This window comes from Callospermophilus lateralis, chromosome X (genome assembly GCF_048772815.1).
Source record: "Callospermophilus lateralis isolate mCalLat2 chromosome X, mCalLat2.hap1, whole genome shotgun sequence".
In the NCBI taxonomy this organism is placed as follows: Eukaryota; Metazoa; Chordata; class Mammalia; order Rodentia; family Sciuridae; genus Callospermophilus; species Callospermophilus lateralis.
The window spans coordinates 19,756,974-19,777,702 of NC_135325.1; the positions used below are offsets into that span (position 1 = coordinate 19,756,974).

Below are 20,729 nucleotides of genomic sequence, written 5' to 3' on the forward strand. Positions count from 1 at the left end.
CCATATCCCTTTGTTTACATTTCCACTTATATACCAAGTATAGTAAACCTAGATATTTCCCTCTCCTTGGAGAGGATTTGTTTACATTCTAGAGCAAGGTGTCTGATTGTCTCTCTGTTTCCCCACAATAGACGTGCCAGCTGTTTTAAATAATATCTGAGATGCATAATTTTGGGTCTTGTCTCCTGTATTGCAAACCCTGATATAAAGCTGAAAGAGAATCAATAAAAGGAACATTCTTGCCTACTTTCAGGTAAAATTCAGGACAACTTTAATCATGTATGAATTGGAAATTAGGCTAGATAGAGAGGACCTTATCTGACCTCATGGCTTCTCAGAAGATAGGCTCTGCAAAAATCTCCTCAAGTATGAGCTGTAGAGAGGTTGTGGGTAGATCTTAAAGGATTTTCTGTCTCATACAGAGACTTTGCGTCTATAGTACATAAGGACTTGCCTTAGGCAAAAAATGAGTTGTAGAAGCAGGTGAGGATATAGATCATGCCAATTATAAAAGGTAAAAGTGAATGCTCACATTGAGTGTTAAAAAAGAAAACAGCTTGTTTTCAGGTCTTGCTTATCTCCTTAGAAACAAGGCAGCTCAGAATATTTATGGGTGATATGAATTAATTTCAGACAGAGAAATTTTTATGTATAATTTTAAGTTTACATACATCTTGTGATGGGAAGCCATCATCATCATCATCATCATCATCATCATCATCATTATTTTGTTCAGCATCTCAATTTAACTCTTAGGTAAAAGCACTTATCTGACAGATCAGATAAATGATATGTAGAAAGAGTAGACGTGGTAATGGAGAAATATCTTGTGAATTTATGCATCTGCAGAAATGCAGGTTAAAACTGTCTTCCAGTATTACATGTTTGTAATTATATGTGTTGTAATATCATGAGAGATGGTCAAATTGCTCAAGAAAGGTTTTCAGAGTGGAAATGATGAGAATAAAGGTTGTCTAAGGAGGAGCCTCTGTGGAAAGCAGGAGCAGAAGAGAATGAATATGGCTAGATTGTCATCAGATGTAGGAGAACAAGAATAATTTACTATTTCAAAATCAAGAAAAGAAAGAATAGTAGAAAGGGAGAGAGCTGCCAACAAGTTAAATGCAGCTAGGACTAGGAATGAAAAGTCAATTTGGCAATTTAGTAGGTCACCAGTGATCTTATCAAGAGCAATTTCAAAATGTTGGATGTGGAAAATATAAATGTGGGCACAGCAGATTGTCTTTAACTTCTTTCAATACAAGTAAAAAACAATTTATTACTACATTACTGTTAAATGCATTTGACATCAAACACTTGTTTATTAAAGAAAAATTTTCTATTGATAAAAACAAAACTGATGATAAAACCAAAAATTTGAAAAGATAGATTGAATTTGCCATCTGTTATCAATGTTCTAAAAGTTACTGGACTTAAGTGTACCAATAATATTCTATTTTTTTAACTTTATTTTTATTTTTATGTGGTACTGAGGATCAAATCCACTGCCTCACACAAGCTACGCAAGTGCTTTACCATTGAGGCACAACTCTAGCCCCCAATAATATTCTTTATCTTTATTCACCTGGTAAAATTTTACTACCATGTTTTCATATATTTGAGCCTAGAACTTTCAATAGTTTTAGAGCTGTCCCATTACTTTTACTTGGTCAGGTGCCAGAAACATAAATCTGTGTGACTTCTTTGCTGCTTCTATTAACTCTTCTGACCTGAACAGCCTGATTTCATCAACACTTTTATTTGATTTAACTTCTATTTTTAAAAATTTATTTATTTATTTATTTTAATTAGGTATGTATGACAGCAGAATGCATTTTGATTCACTATAAACAATTGCAGCACGATTTTTCATTTCTCTGGTTGTACATGATGTAGTGTTGCACCATATGTTCAGTCATTCATGTACCTAGGGTAATGTTGTCCATCTCATTCCACCATCTATCCTGAGCCCATGCCCCCTCCACTCCCCTGTCATCTACTTTATTTTTCCTTGACTACTAGTCCAGTGGCAAAGATCTATAACTCTCACAAGTCCTTTACTTGATACCAAGCAGACCACTGACTGATTGAGTACTTATATTCACATTGGGCAACCATCCAGTCACATCTGTGTATACTGGAAACACAAATGTTTAAAATGCATAGCTCTAATCACCAAGGGAGGAAAAATTCAAGAGAGGAAAGAAGGATCTTACCCACCAAAATTTATAAGTTATAGAATTATAATTCTGATGTAACGTGAGGTAACATAATTTATATATGTGTGCAGATTCTCTCTCTCTCTCTCTCTCTCTCTCTCTCCAAGGATTTGTGCCTGCAAAGTTTCCTTATTTTAATCCAAGTCTCTGGAAGGCTCTCAATTCTTTCAAAAGCAGTACAATTTCTCAGAATCAAGTTATGAATGGTTTTAGCAAATCTTTCTATCTTAAATGAGAAAAGCAAAAAGCAAAAACTGGGGCAGGGAATATCATACTTCCTGAATATCTAGATAATAGCTCCTTGGTATATTCTTAAAGAATACTATCAAAATGGGTTGGAGTCCAGAAAATACCTTTTAATATTGATGCACATACTCTAGTTTCCCAGGCGTTGCACACAGAATAATGGTATATGCATCAAAGAAACTTTTGGAGTACATTCCATAGTTTAAAGTCAGAGATGAGATCTCTTATAGTGTTTTACTATTTTAGTTTGTCTAGAAATAAGCAATCTTTTTCATAATCATTGCCATCCCATAATCATAGCATCCTGATTTTTATTCAGTTCAAAAATTGGCTTAGAACATTTCATAGCGTAATTTTCACATGGTCTAATTCTGTTTATAACACTGCTTAAAAGGTAGACAGACAAGCAATGAATTCACCAGAGTTACATGGATGCACATTTTTCTTCTTGCACACTGTGAAGGGCGAGCCTAGAATTCTAAGGGTATGTGTATTGATGGTTCATTTCCTAAAGCCAACTGCATGCATTATTTGTTTAGAGCACTCTGGTACTACAGTACTGATGGTAGCCACATCTTTTTTTTTTCTTTTTTTCGATACTGGGGACTGAACCCAGGGGTGTTTTACTACTGAGCTACATCAACAATCCTTACTTTTTTTTATTCAGTTTTATTTCCTCATGTATATATTTTTTAATTATTTTTATTCTAATTTGTTATATATGACAGCAGAATGCACTACAATTCATATTACACATATAGAACATAATTTTTCATGTCTCTGGTTGTACACAAAGTATATTCACACCATTTGTGTCTTCATACATGTAATTAGGGTAATGATGTCCATCTCAATCCACCATCTTTTTTACCCCCCATGTCCCTCGGCTCCCCTCTCATCCCTTGCCCTATCTAGAGTTGGTCTAATCATCCTATGCTCCCCCTCCAAACCCAACTATGAATCAGGCTCCTTATATCAGAGAAAAAATTCTGCATTTGTTTTTTTTTCCCAGTCCTTTCTATTTTTTTTTTTTTTATTTTGAGACAAGATTGTTCTAAGTTACTGAAGCTTGCCTTGAACTTTCGATCCTCCTGTCTAAGCCTCTTGAGTGGCTGATATTACTGAGGTGTGTCACCACACCTGGCGGGTAGAGCCCAACTTATATGAGTGGTGTTCTGGATAATGAATTAGATAAGGAAACCAATGATAGCAACACTTAATCTTAAGACAGAAGATTAAAGTTTACCAGAGAAATGTTCACTAAACTGTGGAAGAATTGATATGTGTCCATTTGGACTATTCAGTTTTAACATATATTTATGAGTACTCTGTACTTCCTAATCCTAATCTTGCACCAAAGTCAATCTAACAATAAATTATTTTTAAGTAAAAAAATAGAAATAAGTGATCTTTATAGTTTTTGACTTTATAAAAATGAAACTATATACTTACAGTTGCTATGATGATAGAAAAATCTCTAGGATCACTATAGATTATAGCATTTACATTTATCTCCCTGAATAGTTCCTTATCTTATCTGAAAATATGATGTCAAAATGATGAAGTATCTACTTTTTAGTGAACTCCCTTCTGAATTTTGGCATGTCCTGGTAAGTTGACTTCCTCACTGCCTAAATGCAATTCTATAAAATGTTTATTTTTAAATCACTATTCCTACAAAAGGAAAATTTAAATGTAAAAAGTTAAAAAGAAAATTTTAATTTCTGGAAGTTGCTTGTACTAAAGTTTATATAATATAAATGCTTATTATTTTAAAATAGCATCACTACAACTCTGGTTCACAGTATTAAATTGTATCAATAAGACCCTAATTTAAATGTATACTGTGAGTAGGGAAAAATTAGATAGCAAAGTAGTTTCACAACTGGATGATAGAATTCATATACCTAAAGTAAGTGAAAACATGAATGTATTAGACATATTGCTTCAATTCATGTTTCTATTTGAAAAGCTTATTGTTTAAATAAGGGTGCATTGGTAATAAAGACAATAGTATATAGGTTTTAACTTTGAGATATAAAAATAAAGACTTTAAAATGCGAGTCTCTTTTTCAGAAGAAAATCCATTTTAAAGGAGATTTATACACAAATAATTTGAACCTAAAAGTACTTTCTTTATTTGAGTATTGTGAAATACATGTCTTCAACAGGCTTAGAAGAGAAACTAGAGACTACAAACAATTTATCTAGGGAACCAAACAAGGGACCAATTTGCCAGGTAATCAAGTTGAGATAAAGGTCTCAAGTAACACTTAATTTAACTATGCCCTGTTCTCTATCAAAAGGGGTAGATTTTTACTGTTCAGTTTTTTCTTCCATTTAATGTAAAGTGACAACAAATCCCTTGATGTCACAGTATTTCATTAGAGAGCCTGCCTTTACTCAAGTAAATGGCAAACCTATTTATATGAATGTCTAAATAGATATTGTAAAAACCGAACAGGTCTAGAGTAAAGGATAGTGATATCTGATAAATCAAACTCATTTAAATTGCTTCTAATGAAAGTAAACTTAAGAAGAACTTACTGAATTCTTAAGTGTTTTCTATTACCTACAGCAAAGTTCTTTATTTATTAAACATTCTGAAAAGTGCCAATATGATGCCTGCTATTTAAAATAGCATAATTTCTGCTATGTCTTCTCTATGCTTATGAAAATAAAAGCATTTCCCAGATCCCAAATGTGGAATGCAATTCAGCACTTTCTTAAAACTCAGCACCCCGTTATTAAATGGGGGTATCCATAATTTACAAGTGTCTTTACTCCTGCATTTTATGCCAAGAAAAAAGCTCAAACACACCTTCCTGAGTTTTTAAGTATTATTAAGATTTGTGTGTACAAACATTAATTCATCTTCTATAGTTTGTCCTTACTAATAAAATATTTACTTAATAAGTTTTTGGTGTTTTCTTGGTCAAAAAAATTACAAGAAAAAATGAAATAATAAAATTTTAGACATAAAAAATGTAAGTTAAAATGAAATATGAAATTATGTTTCAGTGTGTCTTATCCCATAGTGATTTTTATATCTCAAAGATATAAATATCTTGATATAAATATGGTTTAAAATATACTTAACTTCATTTTTTGTAAACAAATGCAAATGCAAATTTACTTTCTACTGATTCCTCAGTTTTCATTTATCTGAATGCCTCACATCAGCAGATGTCCAGAAGCACCTATAATTCACTTTTTAACAACCATATTTATTTCCTAAAAGAAATTCTATTTACTCGTTCATTAATAGCCTCTTCATTACATCATTTCCCTCCTTTGCAGCATTCAGTAATGTTAAGCCATGGCTTTCATCACATAGATCTCATTTCCTTAGTGAAGTATCTTCCAGGTTTCTTTTTCTCTGAGCTTACAGCTCTGTCTTCATTCATTTAATCAATAAATATTTGTTCAAATCCTATCATGTTGCAGGCACATTTTATGTCCTGAGGTTAGAGTAGTGGGCCGGAAGGTCAATAAACAGGATAAATAAATAAACTCTATAGCCAACTAAATAGTCGTAAGTGCTAAGGAGCAAAACCAAAGGAGGAAATGATGAAATCAAAGATCTAAGTGGGGATTTAGAATCTTAGGATGTGCAAAGTTGATTTTAAGTAAAGACCTGTTGAAAATGAAGGAGTGAGCCACATGAAAAATCACATGGATTTTCAAGGCAAGGAAAGCAACCACAAGGCCTTGACATTGGAATGTGTCTTTGTGGAAGGAGTGTCAAAACATGAAGAAGGTGATTATGGTTGAAGCACATGAGCCCGAGACTTCCAGGGGAATATCAGGGAGAAAATGGAGTGGGCAGCTCATGTGTGGCCTTGCAAACATATTAAGGGCTTCCTGTTTACTCAGAAGAGGATGGAGAACCTTAGAGGTTTTCGGCAGAGGTGTTATATGATCTAAGTTTTTATTTAAATGGCTCCTTCTGGCTAGTGTGTTGAGAGTCTCCTCTATGTGAGACAAGGGAACAAAGTGGGAGATCTGTTTATATAGATTGTTGATATCATTCATATTGAAGATGATGGTGGTTTGAAATTAAATTGGTGGCAATTCTGGATACATTCTAAAGGTGGAGCCCTTAGTATTAGGTCACCAATTGTATGCATATTGGTACAGAGAAGATTCATGGATAACACTAAGAATTTTGGAATGAACAACTAGAAGAACAGAACTGCCATTACCAACAATGTGGAAAATTACAGGAGAATGAGGTTAAGGTGTATGGACAGATTAAGTTTAAGGTGTTCATTAGACTTCAGTGTGTGTGCGTGTGTGTATCTGAGTTTAGGTGAGAAGTCTTGACTAGAGGCAGAAATTTGGGGAGTAATTGGGAGTAATATTTTCTTTCTTCTTCCATACTTTCTCATAAAATCTCGCTATCTTTTTATGTTCCTTTCCCATCCATTTTTTCCTCTAACCCCATCTCAGTGGCAACTGTATACAATCCCATGACTAAAAACTATGGCTTTCACACAATGGGAAACTTATTTAGTAAAAGTGGGAAAACTGATAAGCAAGATCTGAAGATGGTACAACAGATTCACTGATTATTGGGCTTAATAAATGAGGCATCCATCAGGTGGAGGGCGTTAACCAGTTAATGACTGATTCTGTTTAAGTTTATATCAAGATATTTAAAAATAGCAGGAGCAGGAAGAAAGTTCAGGGAATTTCATTCCATAGATTAGTGAAAACTCAGACACTCTTGAATTTGTTCCCAGGTTGGGATTATATGTTCCTTACAGAAAACCCTTCCACAACCAACTATAGTAAATAGCCAAATACAAACATTTATTGAGAATTCAGCCCACAACTTTTTCCACCAGCAGATGAAAGAAGGTGATCTAGATATTAGGGGACATTCTACTGAATATTAATAATGTGAACACTAGAACACAGACCCAGATTAAGGGTATAGTTTCTAAATTGGCCCAGCTAGGGCAAAAAATCTCCTATTTTCATATTTCTATTTTTGTTTACTACAGATTGATTCCGCCACTTTAAAGATTATCCTTGTCTACATCCTATGACCACCTTGGTTGGGGACTATTCTCTTTATAAATTCATCTGAGCAAGTTACTTACCTGTTGCTGACCTTAGTTTTTCTATCTGAAAATAGTATAATAGTAGTGCCTTCCTCATAAGGTAGTTATGGTGATAATATGAGTTACTACAAGAATTTAGATCATGACCTGGAATAAATGATATGTGGTAGCTATTATCATTGTTCAAACAATTATATTCAACCTCAATATAAGGCCTCTTTCTCTGTTTCTGATTCTTCTTTCTCCTTCTTCCAGTTTTTTTCTTTCTACATTGCTTTCTCCTCTTCATGAATTCAGTTATACTCCCGCCCTTTCATGCATATTTTCGTCTGGATTATGTTCTTCGTGCCTCTATTACTTTCCAACTTCTTTGCATAACTATTCTGTGCATAACTTTGCATAACTATGTGTAATCTATAATATTACAAATTGTCCAAATGGAATGATCACATCTCATATTTTTCTATTCTTTTTAGAGTATTGGGCAAAGTACATGGACCTTAATAAATATTGGCTGAATTGAAAAGAAAAGTCGATTTGAACTTGCTCATGAAAATACCATTTGAATGCTGTCACTGAAATTTAAGATCTGTTACATTGTTTGTCAACTGTTACAGATATACATTCAGTCTTGAACAGTTGTGAGTTGTTCAGATATCACTCTAGATTTTTTTTTCAATCTTATTGGTTATTTAGCACTTAGAGGAAATTGAAGAATAATAGTATATCTGCATTTTATGCCTGAATTTCCCCTGGTTTCCTCACAGTACCTTAAATACCTAACAACAAACAAAGTTTTTCATTTAGAATTATGTCTGCCCCTGACTCACAGATGTCACAGGGCATCAGTTAAAACAACAAGAAAACACAAAACCTGTATTGCACTGCTCCAAGGGTTCCTCAAACACAACAAGTCTAGTCCATTGGCACCAACTAAACTGAAAACTATTCCACAAGTCAGTTATTAATAGATGCCTTTTGTGTTAAGTTGTGCACATTTTCTAAGTCATTTTATAGAAAATCCTAATAGAAAAACTGACTTACACAGGGCAAAGGAGAGAAGCAATTGTTTTTCTCTTACTTGAAAATTGGATATATGGCATTTACTTTTCCAAATTTTTTAGAATCAGGATATACTTTTAAGTATTTTTTAACTGGGCAGAGGAGGGTCAGCTGGGATTATAGAGAGAAATTGGAAGGCAATTCAAATATATAAAGAAATATCAAAAATTGGTAATGGTCAAGGGAATGGGATGAAGAAAAGAGGGCAGGATATTTTCTTCTTTTTCACTTCATAGTCTTTATTCCATTTAAATATGCAGTCAGGAATATCTTGCTCTTTTTATAAAGAACTGAAAATCCATTATGAATGATCAAGCAGGTTTATACATGATAAAATGTAACCAACTGTGCACAAATTAATGCAAAAGATATTAGACTACTTTTGAAACTGTAAACATGTTTGGTAAAATTATGCCCAGTTTTTAAATAACTCATGTTGTTGATGTCTGTGCAACATACTTTATTGTGGTGTTTCCATAGGGGAATAGAAAAGAAAAACCACTCTTTCATAAATTGTTCTGAACATAAATTCATAAGTCTAAAGAAAAACTATTTTAGAACCCCAAAAGAAACAAACAAACCAAAAACATGAAAGGAAGCAGGATCCAAACTCTCTACTCAATTTCCTTACCACTTAGTTTACACTAATGATAAGAATGTCTTTATCCTTTTGTCTAAAATTTGGCAAATTAAATTTGGTGATTGGTAGTAATTGGTGCCCCTTAGTCATATATGGTTTAAAACAAAAAGATCTTAATTTGTTTTCTGAAAATGATTAATAATATGCATAATACTAAAAAATAATCAGACTTCACTAAAGGGAATCATACCAAGTTGAACTATATGAAATTGCTGGTATTGGAACATTTAACTGACATGATGGCACTTCATAATGATCAGCTTAAAATTATTACAGTATTAACATACTCATGGTTATACATTTAAGCAGGAAAAATGAATACAAACTAGCTTTTTAAAATGGTAAAGGAAAAACTACAAAAATAAGTAATAAGGGCAAAATTCAAGTCTCCAAAGATAAAAGGGGATAAAAACCCATTATTGATTCAATTACTCCTCACCTAGAGCTTCACTAATTTTATTTTAAGTCATGGTTCTAAACTTAGAACAGAGAGTCTTGAACTGCTGAAATAGAAATTGAAAAAATAAATTTTGCATATTTCATTTAAAAAGCAAAGCTATAAAGAAAGAAATATACAAACAAACAAGAAAACATCAATCTCTTCTTGTTAAACATTATGGTACATGGAGACTTGACGTGATTTAGATTTTGCACTTTTGCATATTAAGATAAATATTATAAAAGTTATAGGTGAATGGAAATTATTACCCCTGAATAAATAGCTCTGGAGATGAAGAAACGTGATTGAAAATATATAACATTCTCTGAGAGAAATTTTATCAAAAGCAAACATTTTTAGTCTACATGTGTTCTCTTCTTTTAAACTTTTTAAACTTTAACCTATATGCCAACACTGGAAATACCTTTATGTATATTTTATGTGGTTGTTAACATTTTATTTAAAGTTTTAAAATATTAATATGCAATTATATAAGTTTTAACACATTCTTAAATATAATTTCTTTTTCAGAGTTGTTTTCATGGAAATTTTTTTTACACTAATTTTTATGATTTGAGGATATTTGATAAAGCAATATGGAGTTTCCAAATTGTTATTGTATAGATGTGATGTCCCCAAAAAACTCACGTGTGAGAAGATACAAGAAGGTTTGGAAGAGAAATGACTGAGTTATGGCTTGAACATAATTAGTGAATTAATCATTGATGGGATTAACTAGTAGTAACTGGAGGCAAGTGGGTGTGGCTGGAGGAGGTCAGTCATTGGGGGCTTTGGGGTACATATTCTATCCTTTCTTTCTATGCCCCTATTCTTATGAATGAAAATGTTTATTCTCTATCTTTATATATTTTATACTTGTAAACTCCTTTTAATTTTACGGGAGCTCACAATGAGAGGTTGCCTTGAGCCTCAGAGAAGACTTTGGACTTGAACTTTGAGCAATCTCCGAAGGGTTAAGACTGTGGGGACTCTTGAGAATGGAGTAAATGTCTTTTGTGCTTTCAGATGATTGTGAGCTTTTGGGGACCAGGGGTTGAATGTTATGTTTTAGATGTGGTGTCCACCAAAAGCCATGTGTGAGAAAATGCAAGAAGGTTTGGAGGAAAAATTTTCAGTGAATTAATCCCTGAGTTGTAACTAGAGGCAGGTTGGGTGTAGCTGGAGGAGGTGGGCCATAGGTATATGGCTTTGATATATTTTGTATCTGGAGAGTGGAGTCACTCTCTGTTTCCTGATCATCATGTTAACTGCTTCCTTCTGCCACACCCTTCTGCCATAATGTTCTGCCTCATCTCAAGACCTGAGGAATGAAGCTGGCAGTCCATGGGCTAAGACCTCTGAAACCATGAGCCCCCAAATATACTTTTCTTTCTCTAAAATTTTTCTGGTTGGGTCTTTTAGTCACAGCAAGAAAAAAGCTAATTAAAACACAAACCTTGAAATTTACATAGTCATGTATTTCAATAAGAATATTTCTGTATAATCTTAGTTAAATTCACACTATTTTCATAACAGTATTATAAAGTAGTCTGGGACAGGTATTGTCATTGATTCAATTTCAATACTGAGAAAACAGGGTTAAGCTGGGTGCAGTGGTGCATGCCTGTATTCCCAGAAGCTTGGGAGGCTGAGGCAGGAAGATCATGAGTTTAAAGCCAGCCTCATCAATTTAGTAAGGCCATAAGCAACTCAGTGAGACCCTGTCTATAAATAAAACATAAAAAGGGCTGGGAATGTGGCTCAGTGATTGAGCACCTCTGGGTTCAATCCCTGGTACCAAAAAAAGGGAGGGTTACCAATTTTATTTGACTTGCCTAAGTGCATAGCTTTTAAGAATCAGGTTCAGTATCCAAGTCTTTTAGGTTCAAATCCCGTGCTTTGACAAACTCTCTAGCCTAATGCTTGTTATGGCCATATAATGAAATTTCAGTGATTAGGAAAAATATTGGTAATATTTGAATTATATATGGGTTGCCTGCCACATACTTTCATCAATGATTGATTTAAATTTCAGCATGTATGAACCCAATTAAAATATATTCCTGGTGATTTTTGCATATTTTTTAAGAACTCAAATGCCAGGATGATTCAGGATATAATATAAAAGAGGCTAATTTTATTTTTCTTTTAATCTTGGGACCAATAGACTAACATTACTCTGTCCTTTTCTATCACAGAGCTCATGCTAGGATGTGCCAGACTGTCAGACATCCATTTAAGAGATATACATTGAGTGTCTATTGGGTACCAGGTAGTGTTACAGGAGATGAAGATGCATCTTTACTAAAGAAGAAAAAGAAGATATTATTTTTTTCCTCCTGGTGGTTGGGCATATGACGGATGTTGGTTACCACAGGGAACAGGTCAGGAGTAGATGGCTCTTTTGCAATCCATTGTAAAATCTGAAAATTTTATTTTTTGCTATGGCTGATTCATCATCATCATCATCTTGATAAATGTAGCATAAAATGGGTATACATACCTGTAAAAACATGCATATGTGCCTTTAGATTTATAAAGCACTGAACTATTATTTTCACATTTGGGGAAGGTGAAAATAATAGCTTTGAGCAGTTTAAGGTATCAGAAATGCCTTGAGACACTTTGTAACTTGGTTAACAAAAAGGCATACAACCTCTAATTCTAAGAAAAAAAAAATAGAAAACCCCATTAGTATCTCCTTTGGCAGTAGCCTTTAGGAATTAGATCATCTTAAAATTGAAGAAGAGAAATTGGAGTGCCAAAGACTCAAACTCTACTTCATTCTCACTTTCTGGAATTTGTATTTATCTGGAAGATGAAGGTAATACCCTATATAAAACTTATACTTAATATGTAACATCAGCTGCCAAGCAATACATTAATGGCATATCAAATTGGGAAGTATGTTCAATCAAAAAGCATTAAAGGATTTATTAATGATGTTTCCCTGAGCTTCTAAAGATTTCTGAAAATTTACTTTTTGTGACTCTAAAGTAAATTGACCTTATAATTTTTTTCTGCATAGATTATAATCTACATGTGAAAAATACTTCCTATGCATAACTATGTATTTTTTCCAAAATATTTTTCATACAATGATATATTGTTCTCATGCAAATAATGAATCACTAATTATATATCACAGATAAAAATAGCAGCATAAGTAGTCAAAGCATAGCTTGAATAGTTCAGGAATAGAAGGAAAACCTCCCTACAACTAAGTTGCAACCTCACAATTTCTATTGGCCTCATGATTTTTAAATTTTAATATGGAAGTCTATTAAAATGTGTATTTTAGGGATTATCAAAATAGTATTGTTAGCAAAATGGAAGGAGTAGAAGTGAGTTGTTCTTTTTCTTTTTCTTCCAGCACTGGGGATTGAAATCAGGAGTGCTTTATTACTGAGGTACTTCCACAGTCCTTTTTATTTTATCTTTTATTTTGAGACAGGGTCTCACTAATTTGTTCCCTAGAACTTGTTATCCTACTGCCTCTGTCTCCCAAGTTTCTGGGATTACAGATGTGTGCCACTGTGCCCAGAAGAGTGAGTTTTTAAAATATATTTTAGCCGAATTGGGAATGAATTGCAGCAAGAAATCAATGTAGCACAACTGTTGGACATGATAAAATAATGGTGGTGAGAAAGGAAAAATAATATTCTATAAAAGAGAGATAAGAATAAAATGTAAAAGAAAACAATATCAAAGCACATATAAATATGAGCCAGATATGTCCATAATACAATGTTTATAATCTCTTCACTATAAGATAAATGAAAACTTAGGTACTCTACCAATGATTTAAGCAGGATTCATACTATAATTGATAAATTAATATTTATATGTAGTACAGAAATATATATATATATATATATATATATATATATATATATATATATATATCAAATCAAACAAATATATCCCATATCATACAAACAGATGAAGAAAATATTTATAACTAAATAAATGTGCTAGTTGAAAGAATTCAATTTTCCTCAGAGAAATCATTAGCTGATTATATTATCCAAAATATTTATATATAGGCTGAAAGATCAGTTTTACAATGTGTTAATAATACATTAATAAAAATTACATTTTCCATGTACTAAACTCTTAAATGAGAAATTTTAAGTAGAATTCAAAAGGCATTTGTAATCAAAATTGGCTTTGAGATTTTATACGATCCATGATTATTTAATTTAGAATAACTGCAAAGTCTTTCAGCTGTTACATTATTAAATTGATAAAAAAATCCAATGCTTTTTCTAGCATGCCCTGTATTACAATATGCACATAAACAATCATTCTTTTATTTTCCTTCAGGTATTTTGTTCAGATTTGTACATATGGTGCCTCCTGCTATTATCTACTTCCCCTAGTACCAGAATATAAAAATAGTCACTTTGCTCATGGCAATGTTGTCTTCATTTAAGTGATTGGCATTATTAAATTTTTGCTTAAATAGCATGAAGTAGATTCCAAAGGAAAAAGATCTTAACCAGATTATAGCATCTTTGTTACCAGTACTTTTGTCCCTACTTCAAAGCGAAACTGAAATATAGAAGACAAAAATATCAAAGAAGAACTTTATAATCTTCAAGAAATCCTCTTCCAAGTTCAAGGAACACCAGCATTTTCCTACTTGGGCCCAAATCTGCTGAGAAAGTCTTTTTATTCACATATTCTCAAGTTTAATATAAATATAGGTATGGATTCACTATATTTACTTTGAAAACCTTTTCAGAATCTAACATTCTTTTACTATTACCTAGTCCAAGCCACCAGCATCTATCTCTCATTCAATTGGACTCTTCTTTTACCCTTGGTTCTGTATACTTCTATAGTCAACCCAAGAGTCAGTGTGATCCTATTAAAACATACATCAGATCATGTCACTCATCTGTTCCAAAACCAACAATGGCTCCCATCTCACTCAGAGTGAAAGGTAATCTTTATAATATCCCACTAGGTCATCCATAATTGGGACTCCCAAAAAGCCTATGTTCTTATCCCCTATTTCCCTCTCCATATCATGCTTTACTCTAGCTACATTGGCTTTCTTGCTGTTCCTTGATCAAGAAGGGTTCACTCCCACATTTCACTCCCACATTTGGGTCTTTGTTTCCTCTACCCAGACAGCAGGGCTGACTCCCTTATTTTCTTCCAGTTTAGCTCAAATGTCCTTTAAAATCTATTTAAAATTACAAACCCATCTCTTGCCATTCCATTTACTCCTAACTCTTTAATGGTCCTGTATTCCCTTATTGAACTCTACATTGTTTTTTTTTAAATAATATATATTACCTTGTAATATTCAATATTTACTTATCTATTTATTGTTTATTTCCTTATGTTCTATCTCCTACTACTATAATAAAAACTGTCTAAAGGGAAAGATATATTTTTTTTGCTCACCATTTTTTAAGCACATAGAAATAATGCCTGGCACGTAGCAAGAAATTAATAAATATTTTGGAAAAGATAAACTCTCACTCCTTATATTACTACTTATCCTATCAACTCATTATAAGTCTCAATAGCCATCCATAAAACTTGAACACCTTTGCTTTTTGAGTTTACTACCAGTTCTTCCTTGTGCAGTTTTGGTTGAACAAGGGCTGCCTTTATTTCTTGATCCTACTTAAAGTATATATTAGGAACAAGTCTTCTGCTCTCACCTGTGAGCTTTCTTCATATGTGCATTATTCTTGTCACACTCTTGATAGCATGGTTTAGATTTAAAATGTCCCCCAAAGTCTTATGTTTTGAAGGCTTGGTCTCTAATAAAGCAATGTTCAAAGGTGGTGCTTTGAGGAAGTGATTAGATCATGAGGCCTCTGACCCTATAAGCAGATTAATGATAGCTGAATGGACTTCTTGGAGGCAGTAAAAACTTTAGGCAGGTGAAGCATGGTTGGAGCAAGTAGGTTCACTTGTCCCTGTTCCTTTTCTTTCCTCTCTTTCTGTTTCTCTGTTATCTGTCTGTCTTCCCATACCCTCTCCTTTCCAGCTAGCTTAAGCTGAGAAGCTTTCCTCTGCCATGCCCTGCACTATGATATTCTCCTCACCTCAAGCTCAGAGCAATGCTTCTGGTTGAATATGTACTGAAACTTGTGAAACAACGAGCCAAATTAAAGCTTTCCTCTTTTAAGTTGATTATTTCAGATATTTTGAACACAGCAATGAATATCTGGCTAACACTTGTCTACGAAAAATACAGCATATTTTATCCACAACACAGCACCTATTCTATCATCAATTTAAATAAGCCAATTGAAATGATGCATGCATGGCTTCTTTTTTTCCCTTTATTTACTTGTTTTTCTTTATTTTCTTATACCTTTCCTTCTACCCTTCTTCCTTTCTTTTATGGAATCTTTCTAAGTTGACATCAAATCATCTAGAACTAGATTCTAGGATATTTTCCTTTGAATTGGGCATGACAGACTTAATATTCTACCTTATTTTACCCACATTTGCCTTCACTATGCTCAACATAACACCCTAGAAATAACTACATGAAAGGTAGCTAAGAGCAGAGATTTTGGGGTTGTTTTGCTTGGGTTAAAGTCCTGGCTTCACTAATATTAGTGAGGTCAACTTTGCCTGCTTACTTTATATTTATTTACTTTTTCATGTATAAAATGGTTATATTAGCTTCAATATGCCATAGATTTCTGGGCAGAATTAAGCAAGTAAATAGAGGTAAGTTATTAAAACTTGAGTACCTAGGTTGATTCTCATTATAGCAAAAAGTAAAGCCTACTTCTCATCTTTATAAGCTAGGTTCATATTTGGGGAATTCTATACTAGTGGCATAAAGGATTTCCAAGGATTTCTATTGACAAGTGTTTATTCCACAGGGTATATGCCTTTATTATTACTATTTTTTATAATTGCCCTAGTAAAAGTTCTCCTACAAGCTGACCTTAAGACAAGAATATGCATGCAATTAATTCATTTTGGAAATGATCCTAAGAAACAGTGACAAGGGAGGTGGTTAAGAAAGGGAGTAAAGAATATAATATGAGGCAGATTTCTTCTAAGTGAAATGGGATCTCTGTTCTGATTCTGAATGTTGGGTTAAACCAACTGAAGGGTGCTTATTCATCAAAGCCATCACTTATGCCTAGAGATTTGCTGGAGATTGTGAACATGCTAAGATTTAACTCCTAGAAACATCTAGGCTTTGATGACTAGAAAGAAAATGAAGGCAAAGAGTCAGAGTTCAGGGAAAGCTGAATGAGGAAAAGGTATGGGTGAGGTCCCAAGAGTGTGTTGTATCATACACCAATGAAATGGAAATTTTCAGTAAAATCAGTTATACAGAGACATTAGGATAAATTATTTTGTTTTGGACTCCTAAATGGATAATTTCTACTTTCATGATGAGATTTTGATTATTAAAAGCCTTTGGTGCAAAACTTTTGGTAAGTTAAAACTGTAATGTAAACATTTCTATGTTCATGCTTTATATGAAATATTTCAAAACAAGATTTGGTGATTTAACCTAGAAGTTTTATTTTGATAAATTTTATTAAGACAATGTTTTTCTTAAAATACAAAGTACAAGTTATTCCTAATAGAATCTAAAACTTTCAAAGATTTCAATTGTTTCTAAATTATGGTGACATTGTCTGTGTTATGAATACTATTAACTTCTTACATATAAGAATCACAATTGATTAGCAATGCTAATATTGGCTCTGAAATAAGAATAAATATTACTTACGTGTATTGTTTCTCACTCATCTTTAGTTATAACTTAGCTAATGTAATAACTGTTAATGAAGATTTTCAGATATGGGTAGGCATTTATATAATCTCTATCCAAATGATTAGATAACTTTTATGTTTAATATATCTAGTGGGATACTAATTTAGCTATGTTTTGTTCAGAAAATAATTATTTTCACTTATTACACAATATTTTTGTTGCACTGTACCTTCACTGAGCATGTATATTACACCGCAGCATTACCTACTATAGTTGTGTGATTTGATCCATGCACTTCTGTCAAAAATAAAATTAACTGCAATCTAATTTTGAAACTTCCCAACCAGTAGCTGTACAATGTATGCACTACTTTTCTATTTTTACTACTGTATAATGACAGTGATTAATGCCTTTAAGAGGAAATACATATTCATTGAAATAACTGAACTCAAAACTATCCCCCTTCAAAAAGTCCATGAAGGTAGTAAGCCCATTTGCCTGCTGCAGAAATTTTGTTGAGAGAGAGATGGAATTATACCCACAACTGCATCTCATGAGGATTCAATAACCTAGCTAAATTCAACTTGCAGTAATAGCTCCTTACAAACACAGTAATCAATACTATTACATTTGGTGTCAACTATACTAATATTAAATTTATCAGTATGAACAAATTGTTAGCTATGAGTTTAGCCAGGGACCTGTCATTCTAAGTGTACCAGGTTAAGATGCATGGACACAATGATATTTAGTGGGTAATTAAATATAGTTATATTATATATAACTATAATGCAGGGTCACTAGTCTCCTGACCACCATGTCTACAAAACACGAAAAGGAATGAACATTAGCTGATTAGCAGTGATTCACATATCAAATGACAATTATGCATTTAGAAACTGTGTTGATATAAAAATTTCGTTAGTGTGAGTAATGACAGGTATGATGGCATTACTCCTTTATCAATTGACTGGATTTCTTTTCTTCACTGTATCCATAAGTGATTTCATTTTTACTTCAAAAAGAATAAGAAACAGCACAATATTGAAATGAACAGACTAGTTCCAGAGATACATATAGCTCTTATTTTTATTCTGTAATTTTATAGCTTATTTGATATAAGATATTAAAGTCAAGTCATTCGAGATATTGAAACACCAATTTCCAAAACAAACAGCATTATCTATTTGTGTACTTAGGCAGACAAATGTGTGACATGGAATGAGCTCCTAAGAAATCATTTAGAGTAAAAATGCTTTCACTAATATGTACTGATGATAGCAAACTCATCTTCTGTCTATATTCTTATGCTGTTTGCACTAAAAAATACCAAGCTCTGGTTATGCTATAATATTTCATTTTGAGTGTGAAATGTATGATCACAAAAATTATCTTGAAGACACACATTATTATGTACATTTTCTTCATACTACATTTATTTATCTTCAGACACTGCCTTCTAAAATTCATTGCATATTCCCTCACCATTATTTGTCTTGGTTCAGAATTCAGTAACATGCTGTTATTAGTTTGAAAGAAAATAGCTGTATTTGGGTAGTAGCCTTTGGCTTGTAGTTTTAAAATAGTTAATTGATTTCTATTTACATTTCCTATTTTATAGCATATGTGTTGATATTTATTTAAAATTAAATATCTATATTATAAGTGGAAAATTTAAAAATGAAAACAACACGTAACATACAACTTTAAATCTCATCTAATTTGCCTTTTTGGGGAAAACAAAGTAAAGTATTGGTTGAAAATGAAATGTTTCTCTATCAAAGCTTGCTTTTTGTGAACACTTTCTGCCCTGGGTCCCTCCAAAAACTTTGTTTTGGAAAGCATCTTGACCCTAAATATTATAAAAGATCATTTCTAATTTATGTTTCAATTTCTATACCTTATTACTCAAGCTACCCATTCTATATTTTTAGAATTGTTATAAAAATTTGTGATTATGTCAAAATGAACCCAATTATTATATGTAACTATAATGCAGGAATAAAAAACATTAAAAAACAAGTATTCCATGAGTAAGTAAAAATACCTTCATTGTGTATACAATTTAAGCCAATTATTCTGGTAATATAAATGACCAATGTGATCATCTTGTAAAATCTAAATGAAAGAGTTTTGTTTTACCTTCAAAGACTCCTCTTGTTTAAAAAGATCTTCAAAATCTTTAGCACAGAGGTCAGGCGCTTTGAGAAGTTGTTCCACTTCTGATAGGGCTTGTGAGACATGAGTGATCTCAGTCAGATAAGTAGAAGGCACATAAGAAATTTCCAAAGGCATGTCTTCAGTCATCACTACCATTGTTTCTTCACGGAGAGTGTGCTGGTATAGATATACAAAAGAATAAAATTTTTAGCTTCTTATAATAAAAAGTCATTCATTGAGTTGTTATAGACTCCAGTGTATAGCTGACAGAAGGTTGAAAATGGATTACAAAGAAACTCATTATGATAACTCTAGTAAAATGTTTTTATTGTTTATATACCCTCTTCAAAAAAATGTTAGAAGCACTTTATAATAAGAGATACATACACACTAGCACCATGAATATAAGATGAAAGACCAACAGTCATAAGGCTTAGAGGAGAATAGTTTTACCCTAAAAAAAAATAATGTTTACAGCTGCCTTTTAATTCTAAGCTTACTGGAAATCTAGGTGTGGGGTGGGGTGAGGTTTCTGCATTTGTTTTATTTATAACAAAGGGACACTTTCTATCCTTATTCCTCCCTCTTCTTGATTTATGTACAGGAGTCATAAAGTGGTTTTAGTTAGTATGTAATTTTCTATTCAGCACAACCCTACCCCAAATCCCAGATTTTTAACCCTACTAATTAATGTTAGTTTCTTATTAAATTAAGCTAATTAAGATGCTAAATGAATAGGGTGACTCTGGAATTTAAATCTTAATAAGAACTCCAGAGTGTCCTGAGATCTAAGAGATAATTCTTTCTGTATCTTCACTTTTCTCACTGGCATTCAAGTGCTAGGAGTGATCAGAATTTGCAGCTTAAAGTTTTTTGAGGGTTTGCAAGTAGTGTCTCTTTTCCTATTCTTTTTAAGAGCAAGAAATAAATACCATTTGGCATGCAAATTTATAAAGATGGATGACCTCTGCCCCCTTCTGTCTACAGTATAGGCAGCAACATTTTTGTAATTGAAATTATTCTCCCAGTAACTTTGTTTTGAATTGATCAAATGCCACCTGTCTGTTGATAGGGTCAGCTGAGGATTTAAGTGGCAGGGTCTCTGGGGAAAGCTGGACAATAAGCATGCTAACACAGCCATTTATTACTACACAGACTTTTTCAACAAGACCAT

The 20,729-nt window shown here is 32.8% G+C and overlaps 1 protein-coding gene across 3 annotated transcripts in view; it reads right to left on the reverse strand.

Moving 5' to 3' along the window:
- The window catches only part of Dmd (dystrophin), a 2,011,337-nt gene that overhangs the window by 1,140,840 nt on the left and 849,768 nt on the right, over window positions 1-20,729 (reverse strand). For all 3 annotated transcript variants that reach the window (XM_077107047.1, XM_077107046.1, XM_077107045.1), the window contains one exon: window positions 19,538-19,732. In XM_077107047.1, coding sequence (XP_076963162.1) covers window positions 19,538-19,732 — 195 coding nt within the window. The remainder of the gene's footprint in view (window positions 1-19,537; window positions 19,733-20,729) is intronic.